The sequence below is a fragment of the Sarcophilus harrisii genome, chromosome 2 (assembly GCF_902635505.1).
Source record: "Sarcophilus harrisii chromosome 2, mSarHar1.11, whole genome shotgun sequence".
Taxonomy (NCBI): Eukaryota; Metazoa; Chordata; class Mammalia; order Dasyuromorphia; family Dasyuridae; genus Sarcophilus; species Sarcophilus harrisii.
The window spans coordinates 487,086,877-487,109,912 of record NC_045427.1 but is presented as its reverse complement, the minus strand read 5'-3'; the positions used below and the strand labels follow the sequence as shown (position 1 = coordinate 487,109,912).

Sequence of the window (23,036 nt, the reverse complement as noted above, 5' to 3'; positions counted from 1 at the left end):
TGTTGTTCATAGACAACATTCACAAATGCTTGGCGATTGATGAATCATTCTCCAGGATGATGCTAGTTCATCCTTCTATACTCCATTCCCCAAGGCCCCTTGTCTTTTCTCTAATAGTTACTAAATAATAGCTCAGTGTGAAAATAAGGGGGATTGTTAAATTAATTGGGCTGCATACATGATGCACTGGGTTCAGTTGGGGATTTGATATCGGAGAACCAGGTTTCACATTCTAGTTCTGCTCCTTATCCCTGTGACCCTGGGGAAATCATTTGAAATCACCTTTGTTTCCTCAATTATAAAATTATAGGGCTAGACTAAATGATTTCTTAAGATTTTTTCTAGATTTAAGTCTTCTAAGATTCTAGAAGCTAGGTGAGGAAATTTGATTCTCTCCTTAAATGGCATCCCACCAGGACCCCACGGTGAACAAGGAAGAGAGAGATCGTTTGGCTCTCTCACCTGTATGAAAAGAGGGGTCACGCGGGGAATGACCTATGTAATCTAAGTGTCAGTCAAAGACCATCAGCTACTATGAATAAGGCCTTATGGATAAGTACAGATAAGTAACATTGCATGGATACCAATGGAACATAAAAATACTGTCCAAAAATCAGCCCAAGTGTGGAGAGGTTTGTTACCAGAAGTTTGGTTGTTAGGGGTTAAATTTTTATTTATTTTTGCCTCAGCAATTAATAAAAGATGATTTCCTTAAAGGAGGAGGAGGAGGAGGAGGAGGAGGAGGAGAAGAAGAAAAGAAAGAAGGCTTCATGTTTCCAGGACATCACACAAGACCACTATCAGTGACTCTTGGAGGCAGTTCCCAAACCCCTCTAGCCCAGAACTGAGCTCTGATGGGGTTACTGAGCTAAGAGAAATTTTATGGGAGAAGCAAGGAAGGGAAGATTGACTATGTGCTAATAACTTTACATATATATTATCCCATTTGATCCTTACAATAGCCCCCATTTAGCAGCTCTTCACCTTCCCTTAATAACAAGCTCTAATGTGGTCATGAAGAACATTATAAAAATGTTTTGGAGTTTCTTTATGTTCTCCACCTTCACCTCCCGTTGTAGCAAAGAGTTTTTACAACTTTAATAACCACTAGGAAATGTAGAATGACCTGTGGTTGGTCCTATAGCTACCTCCCCTTTTATGGCATAATAGAAAAAAAGCTTAACTTGATGTGAAGAAAACCTGGATTCATATCCCCCATTCCCTACCACATACAGGAAAGAGAACCTTGTCTATAAAAGACTGAATCAAGATCTAGAAAGCATAGGGCTAGATAAATATAGCAGGATTTGGAGTCCAGAAACATAGGATTTTATTTCAGATAAATCACTTAACTATTCTAGATCTCAATTTCTTTTCTCTAAAATGAGGGAGATTAACTTTTTCTCCCTTTTGAGCTGATTTTGTGTGTGTGTGTGTATCATGATAATTGTATAAATACGTTAGAAGAATTGCACATGTTTAACCTATATTGGATTACTTGCTCTCTAGGGAAGGGGAGAAGAGAGGGAGAAAGATTTGGAACACAGGGTTTTGCAAGGGTGAATGATGAAAACTATCTTTGCATGTATTTTGAAAATAAAAAAAAACTATTATATTAAAAAAAAAGTCAGAGACACTGCTGACTCTAAAAAATAAAATAAAACAAAATGAAGAAGGTTAACGAGATGATCTCTGAGGTCCTATAGAAGTCAAAATCACTGATTTTGATCAGGCATGGAGACTCCTACTTGGAATCCCTGCTACTTGAGAGACGGAGGCTGGCAGATCCCTTGAGCTTGGGAGTTCTGTATTACAGAGGGCTGATGATGGGTGTCTGCACTAGGGTCAACATTAATAAATATATGGTAAGCATATCTCCCAGGTAACCCAAGGAGGGGTGAATCAGCCCAGGTCAGATATGGAATAGGTCAAAGGTTTTATGTCCATCAGAGTAGAAAGAGACCTCTGAGTAGTCCCAGCACTTTCAGACTGTATGAGAGGAAGACCCAATTCTCTTAAAAAAAAAAAAATCCCTAATTCTGTCACATTTACCATTCAGGTAATGAGATTGCTCATCCATCCATTTGACCTTGGACAAGGCATTATAAAGATCTCATTTTCTTCTGTAAAATGAAAGGGCTGGACTAGATAGTCTGAGGTCTCTTCAGAATCTAAACTGATGAGGACTATGAGGATGATTTATGATAACAACATCCCAAGTATCCTAGATTAGGCCAACAATTCCTCATCCCACTTCCTAAATTGATGGATTTTGTTTCTGTGTCCTTCTAGTACTCAAAATGAGTATAGGAGAGGCACTCAGGAAATCTATACAGATGATGAGGATGATTCAAAAAACAGCACAGGGTCACACAACTGGAAAGGACTTTAAAGAACTTCTATCCAAACTCTCCACTTTACACATGTGAGTATTTCAGCATAGAAAAGAAAATGCTCTTTCCAAAGTAGTAAGTGGCAGAGTAAGCTTTGGAACCCAGGGTTTCTGAGCTTTTCTACTCCCTTCCATTGCAGTTCCCTAGTTCTCCCAGACCAGTGCCCCTTTCTTACCAAGCCTGCGCTTTGCAGGCAAGCTCCAGCTTCTCCAGCTGGATCCGATCCAGGGTTTGAGGAACAGGAGTAACATTTATGGGGCTGTCATAGTTAAACTGTGAGGTAACGATTATGGGGGGATAAATGGCTCTGTATGCTAGAGTGGACATTTTTAACTAGTTTGGCAAAGCAAAGTCCTATCTCAATGTGGTAATACTTAAGGTCTGTACTGTATGATCTCATCACACCAGCCTCCCTCCTTCGTTTCTCATTTGGACCTGTCCCCTCCAATCTGTCTATTACTTTTTCTCCTTTCGTCTCCACGGCAGACATTCTTGACCCTCATGCTGAGGTTAGAGGTTTGCCAAGTTTTCCCTCTTGCACTCTTTTTATGTGTTCCAAAGATCTCTGGAGATCAAATTTGCTGTAATCTGTCCTAAATCCCCCCCTCTTCTTTCCCCACCCCTTCTCAACTTTCACTTGATATCTCTGCTCAAGTGAGTTTCTTCAAGCCCTTACCAAACACATTCTGTGTTCTGCAGAAGCCACTCAAAACTATTTTACAGACTCTTTAAATGTTCAATATCTCTCATTTTATGTAAAGAAATAAGACCCAGAATGGTCAAGTGACTTAATTATAAACACCCAAATGGTAAAGGCCGATCCTCCCGAATTTTGACTCCCACATTACTTCCTTTAAAAAGCTATTCAGGCAGGCCTTGCATCTCATGCTACCTTCCACATAAATGTTTGCTGAATTCCACATCATCCCATTCCCTGGGTAATGAATGGACTTGCTTTCTAACCTATCTCCAAATCTAAGAACAAGAGCATGGCCAATTGAGCCAGTCATGGTCGATTAGACCATTTGGGCTTTTCTTAAAGGAAGGTAACCATCAGTCATTAATGACAGTTGAGCATGTCAGTGCAGTATATAGTCATCTTGCAGCCGGCTAAAGGAAAACATGTATTTTGGCATGTGTTTGGTTTAATAACTTTGAATCATATCTCTGTTTTTCTTTCTATTTCTCAAATCTACATTATCTAAAGAGGCTCTAACTGCTTCATCCTTGGAAAATGACCTGAGCAAGGTGAGATGTACCAACTCTGCAAACTAAGTCATTACAATGATCCTGATTGAATAATTGACACATGGCAGCCAGAGGACGTGGCTGACTTAAGTGCCTTAGATACATTTAGGTGAAGAATTATGAGCTATTAATATAAAATTATGTTAAGTAATTTCCCCAGGAAGGGAAACTCTGTAATGGCCATTGATGAAAAAAATGACAATTAATATGGCTTTCATCTCACAGACTGTCAGGGATGACATAATAGTCCTAATTGTCTTGAATAAAACAAAAGAATATATCCTCTGATGTTAGCATAGAAAAGAATCTGGAAATTTTATAGTCTAATGACCTCCTTTTACAAATGTGGAGGAACTGAGAGAAGGGAAGTAATTGGCTAAGGGTGACATGGCTATTAACCAATCAACTAGCAAGCATTTACTAAAATGTCTGCTCTGTGGCAGGTACTGTGCTAACCAATCCCTCCTTCAAGGAGCTCCCATCTATCTTTACTAAATGGAAGAATCAGGACCTAGAGCCCAAGTCTTCTGGCTCCCAACCCAGTGCTTTTTCCGTAGCTGCACAAAGACTATTTCTAAAGGTCTCTGCACAAAAATTTCAAGAATAAAAACTGCTGAGACCTGCCTCTTACCACAACTTTGCAATTTAGCCTGGGGCCTCAGAGAAGCCAGGCTAGTTACCGCCAAGAAGGAATTTCTCAAGGGCCTTGCCCATCTCAACTAGAACATTAATGGCAGAACTTGGGAATTCTGTTGCAGAATGTGAGGATTCTACTGAAGCTGGAAGATTCTACTAGGAAAGATGGTTGGGAGCAGAGGCAACACAGAAAAAGCAGGGGATGGGGAAGAGTCTGCATGCAAAGGGGGGAAAAATAATATAAACAGAGAGAGATACTGTAAAGATAAAGAAACACTGTGAACCATAAAGACAAAGCATGGCAATTTAAAAACGGGGTTCTCAAATGATAGTCAGATGCCTAGAGGGTCCTTAACCAAAAACATCTGGGAACTGCTGTTCACCAAGGCTGAGAGCATCCAAAGAATCTGGAATCGGTCTCTGGCCCCTCATCCCTGAGTCCCTCATCATATGCAATCTGATCTTTCAGTTCCACAAAGAAGAACCAAGTAAACGGTGTGTTGTTACTGCAGCTCTCACTGACTCTGGAGTTTGGGTTTGCTTTATTTTTTTTTCCTTAAACTAAAAGGGAAGAAAGAACGTACCAGGGTTGAAGAGGACAATGGCTCTCAGGCAGCCCAGCTCTGTCTTGTCCATCTGCATGTCTCGCATTTTTGACACAAGTTCTGTCAGGACTCTGCAGGAAGAAGGAAACACAGAACACAAGACACCCCATCAGACGTGGTCCCCCCCTTCCCTGAGATCATGCTGACAAAGTGTCAGGATATTGTGTCATTCTTGAGTGATAAAGCAGGACTGAAACTGGGAATAACTTCTGAAGAAATTTTAAAGAAGGAATATCATATTGATAGAGAGAGAGAGAGAGAGAGAGAGAGAGAGACAAACAGACACAGACCGGGGGGGGGGGGGAAGGGAAGGGAGGGAATAATATAAAATGTAACTCTTCTGCCAGCTCTTTTTAGTATTCATTTTTGTGTGTTATTTCAAGTGTTTATGTTTAAACGAGCTCTTTTCCCTTCACACACCAATGTCTGTTTAGATTTGGCTCAAAGACACAGGGAACAGGGTCAATCATTATTAAACTGGAGACTAGAGATCAAGGAGAGGGTGATGTTAACAGTTGGGCAGAAGTGAGTTTGGAATCTTGCCCCTGCCTTCATATGGCCCTGTCTGGTGGCCAAATTCTTCCACTCTTGAGTAGATCAGCAGCCGGGACTGGGTGGTAGGTACTGACCCACTTTGTGTACCATCATATTCATCTGTTCGATGGGCACAAGGACTCCCATTTCACATAGCAGGAGCATCTGCTTGGTCAAACCCAGGCACTTGGGGAATTCCCAAAGGGCAAAGTTTTTTATGGATTGATGATCATGGGTTCCACATATCAAGGAGAGCTATTTCCCTGAGATGAGGATGGAAGAAATGAGGAAAGGAGAGAATTCCAGCTTCTTGGCAAGGGATTCTTTTATACCTTGGAAAATAGAGAAAGTCAAGACAGTATCAAAGGGATGGGGAGGAGAGGAGGAGGAGGTTCTCCATTTGAAATAAGGTGTCATTTGCCATCTCAAACCTCACCCTTCAATAAAAAAGACTGCAAATGTTGCAGATCATGTAAACAAGTGACTTAAAAATCACTTTACCCTCCTGTGCCTCAGTTTCCCTAACCCTAAAATGAGTAGCTAAGACTAGGTATCCTCTATGGACCCTTCCATCTGATGGTCTGATGATTTTGTCTCCCATAGGAGTAGATCTGGAGAAGGACTGGTATCTTCATTTGGCCCAAACATGACCTTCTTTTCATAATATGTAACAGACTTCTCTAAAAATTAATTCTTCATCTAAAACCTTTAGGAGGCTACTTCTGTTGTCAGACTGTGTCACTTCTCAGAGGAACATTTTCATAAATTCATTCCTCAGTGTATCAAGTTTCTTAAACCTCAAGGTTCAAGTGGAAAACTCCTAATTCTTTTATTTAGAGTTCAAGACTTTGTCTGATCCATGACTTTATAGGTTGAGGCCCTATTTCCTTTTCTTCCTAAATTCTTCAGTCTTTATTTCTTTAGTTTCTCCTCACTTAGCAGACTCTCCCTTGTTCTTCATTGAGCTTCTCATCTCTGGGTCCTCTCTATCTCCATGCAGTTTTTGATAAGCGGGTTGCTAAATGCAAGCTCACTGTGGATTTATATATGGATTGTCTAAACTAATAACAGAGATTAAAAAATTGCAGAAAACTATTTCTTGGAGAGCATTTCCTCCAACCCTCTTATTTTACCGATAGAGAAACTAAAGCCAAAGGAGGTGAAGGGATTCACCTATGGTCTACGGTCTGGCTCATGGAAGGTTTTCTGTCTCTCTACCCATATCTCCTCCAAAGCACCCTTAGACCAAATATCTCTTCAGGCTGATAGATCACAGGGAAATGGATCCCTGCCCTCTCTAGCAGAATCCCCTTCCATCCCACCAAGTCCAATCCCCACCTGTCAAAGATGGCGCCCACCCCTGCACTGTGAGCGCTGTTCCTATGGACGTGGAGGCCGGTGGCAAGAAGGATCCCATCTTTCACTGCTATCGAGCGGTGAGAGAACGAGGCGATGAGCAGTTCATTCCAGCCTGTAGGGAAGGGGGAAGAGGACACACATTGATCTCTAGCCCCTAACGAGCTCTTCCTTGCCCTGAGGCTTTCCCCTCACCTGCCCCAGTGCAGCAAGCACAGGATGCTGTGGGGGTCCTGGTTCTCAGCTTTGTGTATCACACAATTCCCTTTGTTATGCCATCAGGGCACAAGGCTGATGTTCAGGCTCTGGGTAAAGCACAGGCAGTCTGAGGGTTCCTAAAAAAGGACCAATACAATCTTCCTTTCTGCTGCAGGCCGAGACTACTAGTTGGGGTTAAAAGTGTGTCTAATAAGGGAACCAGTCACAGTCTGGCTAAAAAAAAAAAAGCAGTCATACAAAGTGAGGAATTCTTTTCTGACATTCAAACAAAATAAATAGATCTTAGAATTTTATTAGAAATGGAAAATTACAGAATCACAGGATGTTAGATAATAGATTGGAGAGATACTAGAGGGGAAAGAGTACTGGATAAAAAGCCAGGAGGCTTGTGGGATGGTGGTGAACAAGTCTTTGTCTTTACTCACTTATACCCGCGTTATAACTTCCCTCCTCCGCTCCTCCCAGTCCCCAGCAGAATATAAACTCTTGAAGGGAAGGGAGTTTTCGTTTTGGTCTTTGCATCCATCCTCAGCACTGAGCCTTACGCCTGGCACAGCACAGGAAGCTGAGTAAATCTTGGTAGAACTGAAGTCACTTGATTCTGAGGACTTCTAACTTAAATGTCCGTTTCAATTTTAAAATGAGGCAGGGGGGGGGAGCTTGCAAGTGGCCCTTCCTAACGTTGACCTTCTGAGGTTTTGGTCCAACTGCTTCAATCACAGAAAAGGAAAATGACTTGTTAAGTCACAGAATGAGTGGGTTCTAGGATCTAGTCTCCCGACGCCCAGATTCCCTTGCCCCCAAAGGCAGCCCAAATGCCTCATGTGCTACCTAGCGAGGGCTGCAGTTGGTGGCAAGGAGCACATGGCAGGCACCCATGGGCTGATGGGCAAGGTTAGTGATGAGGGTACCTGTGGGGGCGGGGAGCAGTGCCAGCAGGGCTGCCAAGGCCAGCTGTGCAAGAGCCAGGGACAAGTGAACTTCCCAGGGGAAGCCCAAGGGTGCGGCTGCATGTTTGCAAAGTTCATGCAGGATGCAGAAAGCTTGTTATGAACCATCTTCTCTCTTCCTAAGCAGCACAGACCAAATTATGCAAATGGTCCCCAAGGATGGAAGGACCCTGCAGGGTCCTGAGAAACAGGTTTGTGTCCTTGTGTGTATGTATGTTTACAAGTGCAACGTCACTTTAAGCAAACCCAAAAGATAAAAACTCCGTTTTCTAAGAAGAGTGTGCTTGCTAACTAGATACCCCACAAGGATCCACCATGGAATTCTCTTAGATTGTGAGTCCACCTAGAACAGTGAAAAGATTAGATTTGTGAAAACCTATTCACATGTGATACTTCTTGAGCTCATCTTTGTCACTTAACAAATGTTTGCTTGCTTTATTGATTTGTACTGTGCCATTTTATTAATGGTGCCATTTTATCTCTCCATCCCCAGAAAGGTAGGCATTCTAATCACTAACCTTCCACCAGAAGACAGTGAGATGACAGTGAAGTGAGCAGAGAACTGGGCTTTGGAGTTGGGATTATTTGACAGCCTCAACTGTGTGACCCTGTCTGCCTCAGTTTCCCTAAATGAAAAATAGAATAATAATAGAGCCTATCTCCCAGATAGGAACACATTCCCTCAGCTGGAATCTATATTTCACTAAGTCCTTTATATTTTAAGTTTTTTGAGAGTTTTTCTGTTGTTGTTAGGATCTAATGAGATGATATTCTAAAAACGTTTAGCATGGTGTTTAATATATAATTAGTATTTAATAAAGCCATTCTTCTTTCCTTATATAACTACCATTCAGTTCCTACAAGTTCCTAACCAGACTCAGGAGACAAGGGTTCAGTTTTCAGTTTTATACTGACTTGCTCTATAAACTTGGGAATCACTAATTTTTTGTGTGTCAAATGAAGAGGAGAATCATTGTTTTCTCTAAAGCTCAGTTATATAAATAGGGACAATAATTCACATGAACGTAGTACTTTAAAGGTCTATGAAGTATTTTATCCCAAAAAAATCTTTGGGAAGTAAGCAGTAGACTTAGTACTATCCTGTTTTTATAGATGAATGAGATGAGGCCTACAAAGCTGGTCTAATTTGCTCAAAGGATCACATGTAAGAAATACCAGAGGGTGATATTTTTTTCTATTTCTTTCTTACCTTATTGGGAGTGGGGGGTGGGGAGGAGAATGGGGTAGATATAACAGCTAACGTGGAGATTGTTTTTGCATGTCCATACAAATTTGTAATAGGTTTTAATTTCCTTCCCTTCTCAGTGGGGGGGAAGGGGACAGAGATGGAGAGAATTTGGAATTGAAAATAAAATAAAAACTGAATTTTAAAAAGCCCCAGAGCTGGGATTTGTGCCGAGATCTCAGGATACTAAGTCTGCTGCTATCTTCCATAACCCCTCTCTGTCTTTTGAGGATCAAATGAGCTAAAGAATGAGAATGTCCTTTGAAAAGCAAAAAGTACAACACAAATGTAAGGGATTATTATGATTATTATCACCCAAGATTCCAGGAGCTCAGTTAGACAAGTCCTATCGCTTCCTTGTCATTTCTGATCTAAAAAACAGAGGGGGAACGTTTTAGAAAATAGCCTAAGGTCTTTAGACATGGGATCTAAGAATGAGTCAGAAAGGCAACATGTGGAAAAAACAAGCATTGAAAGAATCTTAAAGACCATCTAATCCAACTCAATCATTTTACATTTGGAGAAATTGAGACCCACAAAAGAGAAAGAATTTGCTCAAAATTAAAAAAAAAAAAAAAAAAAAAAAAGGAAAAAAGGAAATTCCCTGTCTTATGCATATTTTCCATGATGAGGGGGAAGAATCAAGTGGAAGAATAATTTCAAAAATAAAGGCAAATATACCCAGTTCTGCCCTACAGGTCTAGTCTCATAAGAGTGGCCTCTGTTGCATCCAATCCTTTGAAACATCAACTCAATTGTGTTTAAAAAAATTAATGCTGAAGAGTAAATACCTTGTGAGGGACATGCAACCTCAGCCGGAATTTCTATTTCTCTGGGTTGTCTACGTTTTAAGTTTGTTTCTTTTTTTAATATTAAAGAGGCTTCCATACCCCTGGATGCCTCTCACAGATGTGGACTTCATGACTAGCCACTCTAATTGCATGCTCTCTCCCACCAGATTCAGCTTCCCCTTGCAGAGCCCCCAAAGCCACAAGTTCTCAGACCTTTAAGAATTCATGGACAAACAAGGAGAAGGTAGGATGGTTGATCTCCTTCTACTGGCCTGAGGACTCCATTCCATTTAATTTTCCTGTGGTGGATGCATGAATGAATTCAACCGCTGCTCTTAGCTAAGTTATAATCTTTAAATATTTTATGTGCAGCTGTTCACCATGGGCTGCTCTCTGTACTCAATAATACATAAAGCCATTGGTTAGCGTCTCTGTGGAGATTATCTGAGGCCCCACTGGATAAAGGCACTGGGAGCTGAACCCTGCATGGCAATGTCCATGAGCTCCCTTTCCTAGGTCTTGTATTTTGCAGCATAAGGATCATGAAATCACAATTCAGATGTATTCTGAGCAAAGGGCAGGACCACAAGCCATGAGAAATTCCCTCTCCTGTGAGTTGTGGGGAGAATTCCAGTTACTGCATCTGGAAGGGCTAACTAAGACTGGAGCTCTGATGCACATAGACCAAGACAGGCCCTGGAATTAAACATGAGACACCATCAAGACTGACTACCTCTGGGCATGATAAATTAGCTCCTGGAAGCCAGAATTATTTACCACAAATTAGCTAGTTGAAATGCACACTATTATTTATGATTCTTGGGACATTCTTGATAGGTTCATCTTCATCTGTAAACTAAAGGGATCACACTAGATCCAAGCTTCTTAAACTGTGGGTTGTAATCTCATATGGGGTCTCATAACTGATTTGGGGATCATGGAATTATGATTTATTATCAGCAAATGTTTGATTTGCATACCTATTTTATATACCTACATATCCAGGATCATGTAAAAATTTCTCAAGTAAAAAGGGTCATAAGTGAAAAATCTCTAAGGGCCCTTTCTACTTCTGACATTCAAAGCCTAAATCTCTTCCTATTTTAATATTTTAGTGTACTAAGGTTAAGGTCCCTTTTAGTTCTAATGGCACATAATAACCTCTTTTTTAAAAAATCCTTTCCAGAGTTGACATTCTATGATGGATGAATCAATGAACAAGTTAATTAATGAATAAAGCACTAGCAATGTGCCAATTAAGAAAAGTAAACCCATCTATAGGTACCTAGGTGGCTCAGTGGATAGAGTATTGGGCCTGGAGTCAGGAAGACGTTCAAATCCAACATTAGCTGTGTGAGCCGGGGCAAATCACTTAATTTGCTGGGGAAGGAAGCAGAGAACTACTCCAGTATTTTTGCCAAGAAATTTCCACAGACAGTGTAGTTCAGAGGATCACAAAGAGTCAGACATGATTCTATGCGCTAGGTTTTGAAATCCTTTCCAACTCTAAGACTGTCAATAAGTACAATTCCACAACATTTTCTATCTTCTCACTATAAAGATCTTCAACAAAGAAATTAATTCAGTCATCTGGCCTCTATGCAACAGGTCCCCAAGAAGTGAAGCCTTTGATAAGAGCAACTCAAAAGTCAAATTACAAACTTGATTCCCACGAGCCCGGGTCCCTAAAACAGAGCTTCTACACATCTGCAATGTATGTTAGTGTTATTTGGGTCAATGATGCTTTTACCAAAGGGATCTGTTTCTCCCTACTCCATCTTCCAGACAGGATCAGGCTTATGGCAAGGGGAATTTTAAGTCCACAGACTGAAGAGTTGGAAGGAATCACTTTAGTCTGATGCTTTTGTTTTACATTTCAGACTTAAGTGGCACGACCAGGGCAAGATCGTAAGGGTGCTAAGCCAGCAGAGCTGGGCGGTGTCCACCATTCTGTCTTGCCTCTCACTATGGAAAGGTAGGTAAGACTTGTAAACAAGAAGAGCCTAAAAGGTGAGCTGAGTCTTAGAGATTGATCCTCTCATCTAATGTGCTCCTTTCACAGAGGAGGAAATGGTATGTGGGTGGGTGGTGGACACACATGGGTCCACATGGAGCCTTGGAGGAGAGAGTCACGTGCACAGCACAGTAAATAAGACCCGACACTGAGAAAGAGCTTCTGACTAATAAGCCCAGTGTTCTTTCCACTACTTCATAGTGCCCACACTATTTCCTCTTTTTCATTGTACAGATGGGACATGGGCTGAGAGGGAGAGAGAGAAAAGGGAGAAAGGGACAGAGAGACAAGGAACAGAGAAGCAGCCTTGTGTTAGGGGCCAGTAAAACGATAGAATATGTCTCTGGTATTCGTGGGAAAGGAAGCTAAGCTGAGGTGGAAGGAAAAAACAGAAAATCTCTGTGGGATCAGAGATAACATGGTAGAATTTTCCGGGCATTATTTGGACAATACTGACTGAGAAGTTTCTTCCTTAAAACCGGGCAATCAACAGGAGGAACTGATAATTTGGGGAGGAGAGGTGCAACAAAAAGGAGCAAGGAGGATTAAGGTGCTCAAGGAAATGTCCTTATCCCAAGCAGTTACTCTAAATGACTCTTCTTTCTAACTGTCTCCCCTTCCCAAATATAATGTAATGGGGTATTTTTTTGATGAGCAATAGCAATTCACAGTGCATGTCTAGAGCACTCTGCCCTGTAAACTAGCCAATCAGATAGAACAAATCATTTCTCAACATTCCACTCAGCATATAATTATATCTTCTGCATCCGGAGTACTGAATGGAATTTGTGTTTCAATGTCCCAGCCTCAGAGTAACCAGATCCTACACTTAATACAGGCTAAATTGTCTAGTTAATTTTTCGGGTCTTGGGCTCCTCCCAGAATTAAGGCTTGATACTTTTCCCCAATGGCCCCCAACTTGTTTGTTTTTTTAGCCATTAAACATGATGTTCCCCCCTTGGTTCTGTCAGAAAATAATGGAGGGTCAATCTTCATTTTATATAAAAGGAAGCATTTTCTCACCATTCTCCTAGTGGTGGCAAGAAGAGAAAATGGCATGTATTCCATCCAGCTCAGAAGAGGATACAGCTGGCTGGACATGAATCTCATAGTGGCAGAACTGCAAGAAGCTTGAGAGATTTACAGATCTCAAATCTACCCTATTTTACAGAAGAGTTCACAACAGAGAAGAAAAGGGAAGAAATCTTCCCAAGATCATATAGTGGGCTGGCAGCAAAGCTGAAACTAGAACTCAGCTCTCCCAGTACTAAATACAAGGTTCTTTCCACTATACTATACTTCCTCTGTTCCTATTATTACCTCAGTTCCAGCCATGTCCCTTGAATAAAATTCTCAACCTCGTATGAATGTCACTTTGTCTTGATTTTCTTCTTCCCAAGGACACATCACCCTTTTGATAGGATTTTCCCAAACTCAAGTCCAAATTCAAGAGTGTAAAGTAAGGCTAAGAAGTTCACAGAAGTAGCAACAAACTGAGAGAAGAAGAGTAATGGAAATATTTTATAGGGCAAATGTCTTGGGGTGTGAGAAAACTTTGAAATCAAAAGGTTCTTAGTGGTTCCAGGGAAATGGAGCAGGGAGTTACTAGTCATATTTGCCAATAGGCTCCCCTGCCTAGTAAATTTGGCAGATTAAGGACATTAACCAATCAGGTGCCTCCTGAGATCAGCCCCCTTATACCTCTAAACCTATGATCCCTTCTCTGATGGGAGCCCTGACAAATGGTTTGGAAAAAACTATAGATGTATCACTTGTTGTCAATCTGAAAAAATGAAGGACCTTCCCAAACTGCAGTCCTAACTTAACTTCCTCCCATTATGTAAATCATTCATGGATCTACCTTAACCCTTCCTGAATCTGATTGTTTTTAGCTGGTACTGCTTTCGCTCATTCAACAAACATCTCAGCAGACTGTGTGAAAAACCTTGTTAGATGTTGAGGGAGTAAGGGGAAAGGACAGAGGAAATGCAGAGATAAATAGGAAATGATCCTTGACCTTGAGGAGTTCAGAAGCTGCAAGGATAAAGGAGAAGTGACACACATATGAATTACCATAATGCATGATTCTAGACATTTTATTCTCCAGTGGCTAAATTTCAGTGGCTGGGGTTCTAATTGCCTAAAACCTCCTCTTCCAAGACACAAAGAGAAAAAGCTGTGTATAATCATCTAGAATTCTGGGATTTGGTAAGTAAATCCTAGATTAATGGCTTCAGAGACTTCAATGGTATGCATTTTCTGCCTTTGTCTTTCCAGGCAAAAGAGCCTCAGGGTAGCAGCAGCTTCTTCCCCAGTGTCCCAAGCCAGGCCTTGCCCCAGATTGGAAGCCTTTTCCCCACCCCTAGTCCTGGGCTCCAAAGCCAGACCTAGCCCTAGGCTGGAAGCCTCACTTACCCGCTCGCAATAGAATGACCTGGTCATCCAGGGGTAGTTCTGAGAAGTGGGGGATTCTCTTGGCCCATTCCACCAAGGTGAAGAGCTGTTTGTCTGCTGCTTGGCAAATGTTGGTAACGGGGTCGTTGGGCTGCAAACAGAGAGAGCACCATGAGAGGGGGGAGAGACGCAGAGGGCTGACCCTACGGGACCTCTCTCACTCAGGCCAGGCTTCGAGTGCTGTGCAGAGGGCTGAAAGGCAACGAGAGGTCGGCTGAGGTTGGAAGGACTTGGAGGAGGATCCCTCTAAAAAGGAACCTTCTGAAGTCCTTTCCAGATTTGCAGAACCTCCTAACTGGAAGGGCTATCAAAGGTTACCTCTAGTGGACTCATCTTTACAGCCCAGATTTTGTTTGGAGACTTCAAAGAAGAATCCATGATCTCTTGAGGCAGTTCATTCTATTCTTAGATGACTCTCCTTGCTACATCAAACTTAAATCTACCTTTTTGCAATTTTTACCCATTGCTTCTAGGGTCAAGGAGGACATAGGTGATCCCTCTTCCCCACAACAGTCCTTCTACTGTTGGAGCATAGCTTTTATGACACCTTTTAAGGCTTCTTAAGCATCCTTCGCTCCTTCACCTGATCTTTATATGGGGTGGTAATCTGTGCTCTCAACATCCCTGCAGCTCTCCTCTCTAGGAACTCCTTTGAATCCAAGTCTTTCCTACACAGTATGGCACACAAAGATGCTCTGGATGCGGCTAGAGTGCAGTAGAGAGCAATGGGACTTTCCCTTCCCTTACCTATACACCCACCTCTGGAAATGCAGCTTAGCACAATCACATTGTTAATTAATTAATTGTTCTGATGATATGTCACTGTTGGTCACTACTGAGCCTCCTGGCCACTGAAAACCTTACAATCTTTTCCCCCACAAACTACAGACTAATCATTTCTTCCACATGCAACTTGGTCATCAATTAGCCACAATCATTTCTTCTGACCTAACATCTCCTCAATTATATTTGTATTTTCTGCATTTTCATTTTCTTTGATTCATCATGAGACGTATTTTAAGCTCTTCAAGTATGCCTAATTTCCGTCATTAGACTGGAAGCCATGTGAAGGCAGAGAGCACATTATTATTCACTTGCAGGAATGTGCATTGTATTAGGGGAAGGGAAGTTGGAGAAGATACCAGCAGAAGGCTGAGGATAAGTGCTTGTGCAGAAAGGAAGATCTGACTGGCAGTAGAACCTGCACGAAGTGCTGTTGTTAAAAAGTGCAGTTTTCTCTGTCTGGTGGGAGAAATGGTTATAACTAATTGGGGGATGCCAGAATCACAGAACTCCGGAGCTGGAGGAGCCCTCAGGGGTCACCCAGTCTAGCCACTCACCAAGTACAGAGTGGTCATTCAGCTTCCAGTCAGGGAGAGTTCATCCCATCCTGATACCATCCATTCTATTTTCTCATACCTCTCATTTTTAGAGTTGAGATCTGCATCTCCCACCTACTTTTTTTTTTTTTTTTGGGGGGGGGGGAAGGGGTTAATACTAAAATCTGTACTTAATTTTTAAATTTTAGTTTATTTTTAATTTATGGAATAAAACATGCATTTCCATAATAAAGTGTAATAAAAAAGATGATTGTACATGAAATAACCAATCTACTGTGTACAGCTTGCTATTCCTTTTAAATATACAACAAAGTTAAAAGGAAAAAAACAAAGAAATTGCCACCTATTTGGTGATCCTCTGATCTCTGAGGCTATGCAAAGTTTAGTCTTTCTTTCACATGACAGCCTATGTCAGGAATGATCCTGATTATACCTCATTCTCCCCCACCCCAATAAAGAATGTGAATTCTAGTGTAAGTTCACCCATATGTGGATTACTTAACTGTTCTAATAGCCAAAAACTGACCTGACAACCTTTTGATGAGTGGTCCAATGTCTATAGATTATTCCACTGAGATTAATCCACCTTTATTTTATTTTGTAGGCAATTACAAATAAATTACAGAGAAAATGCTGGCTTGCATTGAGTAGAGGGTGTTTTCTCACCTCAGAATTCCCTGTACCATAGATCCAGTGCCTATTTCTAACCCTATTTCTTATGTGCCTATGAAGGAAAAACTCTATAATTCATTTCCTTTCGTACTGAATAGGAGGTACAGGTAAGTTTATTGTAAGCCAAAGGAAATGGGACCTAAAAAGTTTGGGAACACCTAGTTTAAATAATTCCTGAGGTCCTTTTATGAAGTGTCCGGAGAGGACTATGTGTAATATGTTATCTGGGTCTATCAGAGCTTTGAAGATCCCAGGCAATGGGTGACTCACCCTACCCCAGCATCTTCTTGGACTTCAGCAATGATCCTTAGCACCAACACCCTGACATCCAGTGGACACTTGGGGGGAGGGGGAAGACAGACCCCGTTACTTCATCTAGTTGAAGCATTTGTTAGGAACTAGCTGTATGACACTGGGTGAGTCACCACACCAGAGCTGGGCCCAGTACCTTATAACAACACCTAAGGAACATCTCTTGAATTGGATTCAACTGAATGAACCCAATCTTAGCTTCCTCATTTGGAAAAAAAAAAAAGAAAGAAAGAAAGAAAGAAAGGAATATAATCCTAGCTCAGTTGTAGGGATCAAATGAGATAATAGATATGAAAATCCTTTGGAAATGACAAAGTGATGTAAGCATGTAAGTATGCTTTATTTTTCTGGGCCAATCCTATGATTTTATTGGTTTAGGAAATTCCCAGAGAGGAATTCTCTCCACCAATGTAGTCTAGCACCTGCTCTGCCAATTAGTCTTCGGGAATTGCTTGCTGGAATTGAGTGACTTGTTTAGGGTCATGTTACCATCTGCGTCAGGAGTGGGATTTGAAACCCAGATCTTCCTCACTTTGAGACCCTGCCCCTTTCCATTACACCCCATCCAACACACCTTGCTAGAAGGTATGATTAATATAATTATGCTAGTTCCCCAACAAAAGAGTGAAAGGGAAAGTCTCCCTTCTTTTCCCCACCCCGTGCCCCCTGCCCCCAGTCCCTTTCTTCTTATCGATTCGTCCTGCAAGGGATTGATTTCCACATGAGCCGGGTGCTGGAATTTCATCATTCCATAAAACACAACAACTGAAGCATTGAAGCAGGAGAAAAAATACTTCCCTTTGAAATACTACCTAATAACAAAAACCATCTGCTCTTTAGTAGGACGTGCAGTCTAAACACACCAAATCCCTGTTTAAAGAAACTGCTAACTGCTCAAGTGGGACAGCGATTACAAATTGGATGACGAGATCCGTTGTGGTGCTTGGACAACCTTGGGGACCGGGGAAGGGGGCAGGGAGGTGGAGATAAGGGGAGATGGATTTCATCCAGAAGCACAGCTTACAGGGCTATGCTGATATCACAGGCTAATGCAATGGTCAAGTAGAAAGAAGCCTTAGAAAGCATCCAGGCCAAGGTTTGCTGGATCTGATCCTTCTCACAGCTCAGACCTGGTAAAGACAAATGCCTTAAAGTTCCTCAAGTCCCAGCTCTACTACTGGGCCCTCCCTGGCTCCCCCAGCCATCCTTCTCTTCTCCTATGAATTCCTGTGGTACTTAGAGCCTGAAACCTGAAAATGAGCACTGGATTAATTAAATGATAAGCCCCTAGAGAGCAGTGTCTGTGCCATATTTATCTTGGTATACCTGGTGCCAAGCAAAGGGCCAGAGTACATGAGCGTAATGATAAATCTGATGCTGTTTTCTATTCCAGGTCTTGATTTCCAAACTGGACAACATGATCTCCTAGAAAGGACTCAGGACCTGAACTTAGGAGACCTAGTTCTATTTCAGGCTGGAATTAGTTAACCACACAGCTCTGCCTGAGCCAGTATCCCTGATGTGGGCCTGAGCTCGTTCTTCTGTAAGATGGATGGAGTACGTTAAGGCTGGACAGGAACCCAGAGACATCTTGATCATAAAATGCAAGAACCAGAAAGAACTTAAAGCCCAAAAAGTCCCATGGCTCCTTATAGCCAATCTACTCCTGTTACCTAGTGATTTCATCAAATCTTTGCCTTTTTTTTTTTTTTTTTTTTTTTGTCTAGCATTGGAGGTACTTGATAAATTCCTAGCAATTAATCCATTAATCTAGAACCTCACCTTAAATCTACTCAACTTGGAAAGGTGATGATTTCTCAAAACAGTCCTTTCTAAAAGAAAACAACTTCTCATTGTCAATCATTTCTGATTCAAGTTATTCAAATTCTCCAGGTCAAATGAAGCTGATAGCTCTGGTAATGTAAGGTACATCGTCAACAAGCAGCTGGATGGCACAGTGGATAGAGCACTGTGCCTAGAATCAAGAACATCTGGCTTCAAATGCAACTCCAGCTACTTTCCATCTGTGTGACACTGGGAAACCATTTAAACTCTGTATCAGTTTCCCCCACTGTAAAATGAAGATAATAAACCATCTCTCAAGGTTACTATTAGGATCAATGAGGTAAATTTTAGAAAGCACTTAGTAGTGTCTGGCATACAGCAGGGGCTTAATAATTGCTTGTTTCCTTCCTTTCTCTCTGAATCTCCTGTGAAAAAGAGAAGACTGAACTGGATTACCCTGGAAGGCTCTTTCTAGCTCTGACACTCCATAGATCTTTGATTTTAAGCTTTTAAATTGAAGTCAAATTTAGAACTTAGACTTTAATTTAATTTAGAATGATGACAAAGAATCCTGAAAAAAAGCTGATGGGAGTTTATGAAGGACCTTCCCTAAGAAGACATTTGATGCATAAGGAGACAAGCCACTTGGAGATTTGGATGAGGACAAACATGAAATCAGAGACTTGGGCATTCAGATGTAAGGAGGTAGGAAGCAGATTTAGAGATTTGAAGACCTAGATTCAAAATCCAATTGTGCTACTTGCTTCTACTGTATCTTTACACTTTTATTTATCTTAGTCTTTTATTTATTTGTTTGCTTTTTTGTTTTTGGCTGAGGCAGTTGGGGTTAAGTGACTTGCCCAGTCACAAAGCCAGGAAGTGTTAAGTGCTTGAGGCCAGATTTGAACTCAGGTCCTCCTAATTTCAGAGCCAGTGCTCCCTCCACTGCGCCACAGATAAGCCATTTGAACTACCTTGGTCTCAGTTTCTTTGTCTGTGAAATAAAAAGAATGGATCTCTCCCTTCTAGCTCTAAGCTAAGGATACTCCCTTGAGAAGTATAGATTCATCTGTCCCCTTAGTCCTGCCTAACATAAGAGGGAAAACACGAAACACGTTCTATGGGCCGAACTCCTGAGCACATGCATTAATTGAACTCCTGGACTGGGGGGGGTGGGGGGTGGGGATGGGGGGCATCACGACCTTTGCTGATGGAATTCTAATCACTGTCTCACAAGAAGCGGCTGTCAGGCATCCTCCCTGGAGCAGGCTGGCGGCTCCACAGCCGAGGGCCTTCTCCAACTCTCTTGACCCCCAAGAGACCATCCCCTTGGGTAAGGGTTTCCAGGCACCCCTCCGGAGCATGCCTAACTGAAAAGCTGTTGGCTACCTGATCCTCTTGGAAATGGGGAGCTTGGAAATGTCTTCCAAAGGACAGCGGTGACTTGAAACTCCCTCTTCAAAGGCTAATTAAGAGTGATCAAGCCAGGCTCAGCTCAGTTACTGGTTTCCTCTTTCAGGGAGTTGGGAGCCAGCAGGATTCTGCTGACTCAGCGTGTATCTACTGTCGCCCTACTGTGTGTCCATTCCTGTGCTAGCTCTGGTGAGGGACGTGCAAAGAGACTGTGATAGAGTAGGAGATATAACTCAGCTCTCCCACTAATCCTTTTTATAATCTTGGAGAAACTGCTTCCCTTCCCCGAAAATGAAATTTCTTCATTCTCTAAAATGGTAAGTAGGAGGTGGATGAGCTAAAAAGAAAATTCTTAAGTGTTTACACTGTACTTTGTTAAGTGTTGGAGATACAAACAAAAAAATTAGACAATTCTCTCAAGGAGCTCCCACTCTAATTGGGGCTGAAAACTCATAAAGGAGGTTCGGCTACAGAGTGGATGGTAAAGTTCAAGGACTCTTGGGATACAATAACAATTCTTAGGGTGACAATACATGAGGTTGTGGAGGTTGTACAAACTGGGCAGGTGGTCCTCAATCCTACCAGAAGACTAGAATTGGTGATTTTCTGCTCTCTTAAGTAGTAGGAACAGTCATGGCCAGTGGTTAAACTCATTTGTTTGGGGGGAGACAACTAAAGAATGATTATTCAGAATCTACAAGAGAGGGGCCACCATTGGAAAAGGGGGTACCAGGTAAGAGGGCTAGAGTAAATATGCATCAGGCAGGGATCTTTACATATGGTTTAGTGGTCCATTTCCTATCTGTGTTAAGACACCAGGTCATTCAATCTAAGCAGCCCATTTGTCAGAGGGAGAAACTAAGGCCCAGAAAATTTAAATGACTTGCCATATCAAAAAGATAGCAAGTAGAAGAGACAGGATTTAAAGCTACACTTCTTCTGAATCTAATTTCATCATCTTTTTCAATATAGGATAAAAAGAAGATTGAGCAAGAAGCCTCTGCTCCAACCCCTCCCATGATGTGGAGTTCACTACCTCCCAAGGTGACCCATGTCATTACTGGACATTTCTAATTGTTCTTTCAAGTGTACCTTTATCTCCAAACTTAATACACTCTAGTCATGTTGATCCAGTTGCCTCTTTGAACATTCCTTCTATCATTTCCAGGCATTTTAAGGGGGCCCCTTTCTAGGCCAAAATGCAGCACACATTCCCCTTCCCAGCAACCTGTGTTGAATTATACAGGAAGTAGTATTCAATTTGCTTAGAGACAGGAGGAGATGATGTTTAAGATAAAGTCATTTATTCTTGCCCCCTCTCTGGACTTGTTTTCAACTCAGCACAAGGTTCCTAATAACTTCCTTCAAGCCAGAGACCATCAATATCCTACTACCCAGAATCCAGCATAGTGCATATAGTAGGCACTTAATAAATGTTGGCTCAATGAGAAGAGCTAAATCAAAGGAGTCCTCACTCATCACTGCATCTCTCCCCTAGAATACAGAGTTCACTGAAGCACAAGAGAATAATCCCCCATAGAGAAGCAACAATGACTGCAAGATGCTTGCCCAAGACTAGCTAGGCTGGCCCCTAAAGTCCAGTTCTAGAAATGAGAGATTTTTGGATTTTGGATTTATATTTATAATGGCTCCAAAGTCTAGGAGGGCTACAAACTCTCTTCTCCCTCCAGAGCTCGGAGACTACCTGCCCATACAGTCCTTGAAGCAGGGCCATGAACATGCAATAAGTTTGCACTCTGGTTAGAGCATTCTATTAAAGAGGCTGAAGCAATGTTTAATTATGACGGGATTTTTAATCTAGTCCAAAGATTCTTAAGTTTTTTTTTCAATGTTACAAACTGCCTCTGACAATCTGGCAAAGCCTGTGGACCCCTTCTCAAAATAATATTTCTAAATACACAAGGTATATAGGATATTTTAAAAAATGATATTGAAATATGGTTATCAAAATATTCAAACAAGTTAACAGATCCTTGGATTAAGAATTCCTAATAATGTAGTCATTCTGGGCACCTAACATAATCTAAATGTAATATAATAGTTTGTAGGAACCTAACAGATCCTTAATATAATCTAAAGGTAACAGAGCTTAAAATCCTGGCCATAGTCTGAGCCTTGACCCCATAGACAGCCTAAACCCTAATCTTGATACCAAAGTGACCCAGCAAGAGCCTAAACTCTGACCCTTGACCCCAGACACAGGTGGAATGAGCCCTAATCCCATTACTGACTGAACCCTAACCCAACTGCCCTTAGTCCAATCCTGGCCACAGGATAAACCTTTAAGTAAACATAAATTGATCCCTTATTTCTTATGAAGTCTTTCCCCAGCTACAGATTAAACTTTTAAGTTTGACTCATCATCTTAGAAATGAAGGTCAAAATTGAGGCAAGAGTTTAAATGGAAACTCAGTCCCATCAATTGAAACATAACTCAGATATAGTATACTACTGGGTAAATGTATACAAAGTGCTGAACTGATAATCAGCTGTGATTTTTATTATGACTAGTGGTGCTATTTTCTTACATGAAGGCTGGAATTATGCACACATAAGACCTGGGTCTCAGCCTGGATCAAAATACAGGAGTCCTACAGTGTTACAGTGTGACTGGGGACAAATTACTCAATGTCCTAATGGCTCAGTTATTCTAGCTATTAAATGGGAATAAAAACTGCTCCCAGTCACTCCAGTGGTCTAAGAAGAGAAATGAGATAGGACAATTCAGAGATTAAAAAAAAGGTGTAATCAAATCCAACCATTATCATTGGAAGATGGCAGGAATTCTTCTCTTTTGTGCTGAGACAGTTCTGCTGTGGTCCAGCTGGGAAGCTCTACCAGATGGGTCTACATGTCCGCTCATCCTAGACATAATCAAAATCTGGGCACTGTTACTTCCTACCAACCCTTTATATAGTCATTCATGTCATAACAGTATCTGATCTAAGGAATTTATATTACATAGATATACATTTAGACATATATACATGTGTGTGTATATAAATATATACATGCAAACACATAGTATGTGTGTAGATGGTCAATCA

At 41.5% G+C, this 23,036-nt stretch overlaps 1 protein-coding gene across 4 annotated transcripts in view; it reads right to left on the bottom strand.

Moving 5' to 3' along the window:
- The window catches only part of RXRA (retinoid X receptor alpha), a 426,208-nt gene that overhangs the window by 12,979 nt on the left and 390,193 nt on the right, over positions 1 to 23,036 (bottom strand). For all 4 annotated transcript variants that reach the window (XM_031954924.1, XM_012554015.3, XM_031954925.1 and 1 more), the window contains exons 6-8: positions 14,408 to 14,537; positions 6,755 to 6,887; positions 4,862 to 4,953 (exon numbers count right to left, since the gene is read on the bottom strand). In XM_031954924.1, the coding sequence (XP_031810784.1) occupies positions 4,862 to 4,953; positions 6,755 to 6,887; positions 14,408 to 14,537 (355 nt within the window). The remainder of the gene's footprint in view (positions 1 to 4,861; positions 4,954 to 6,754; positions 6,888 to 14,407; positions 14,538 to 23,036) is intronic.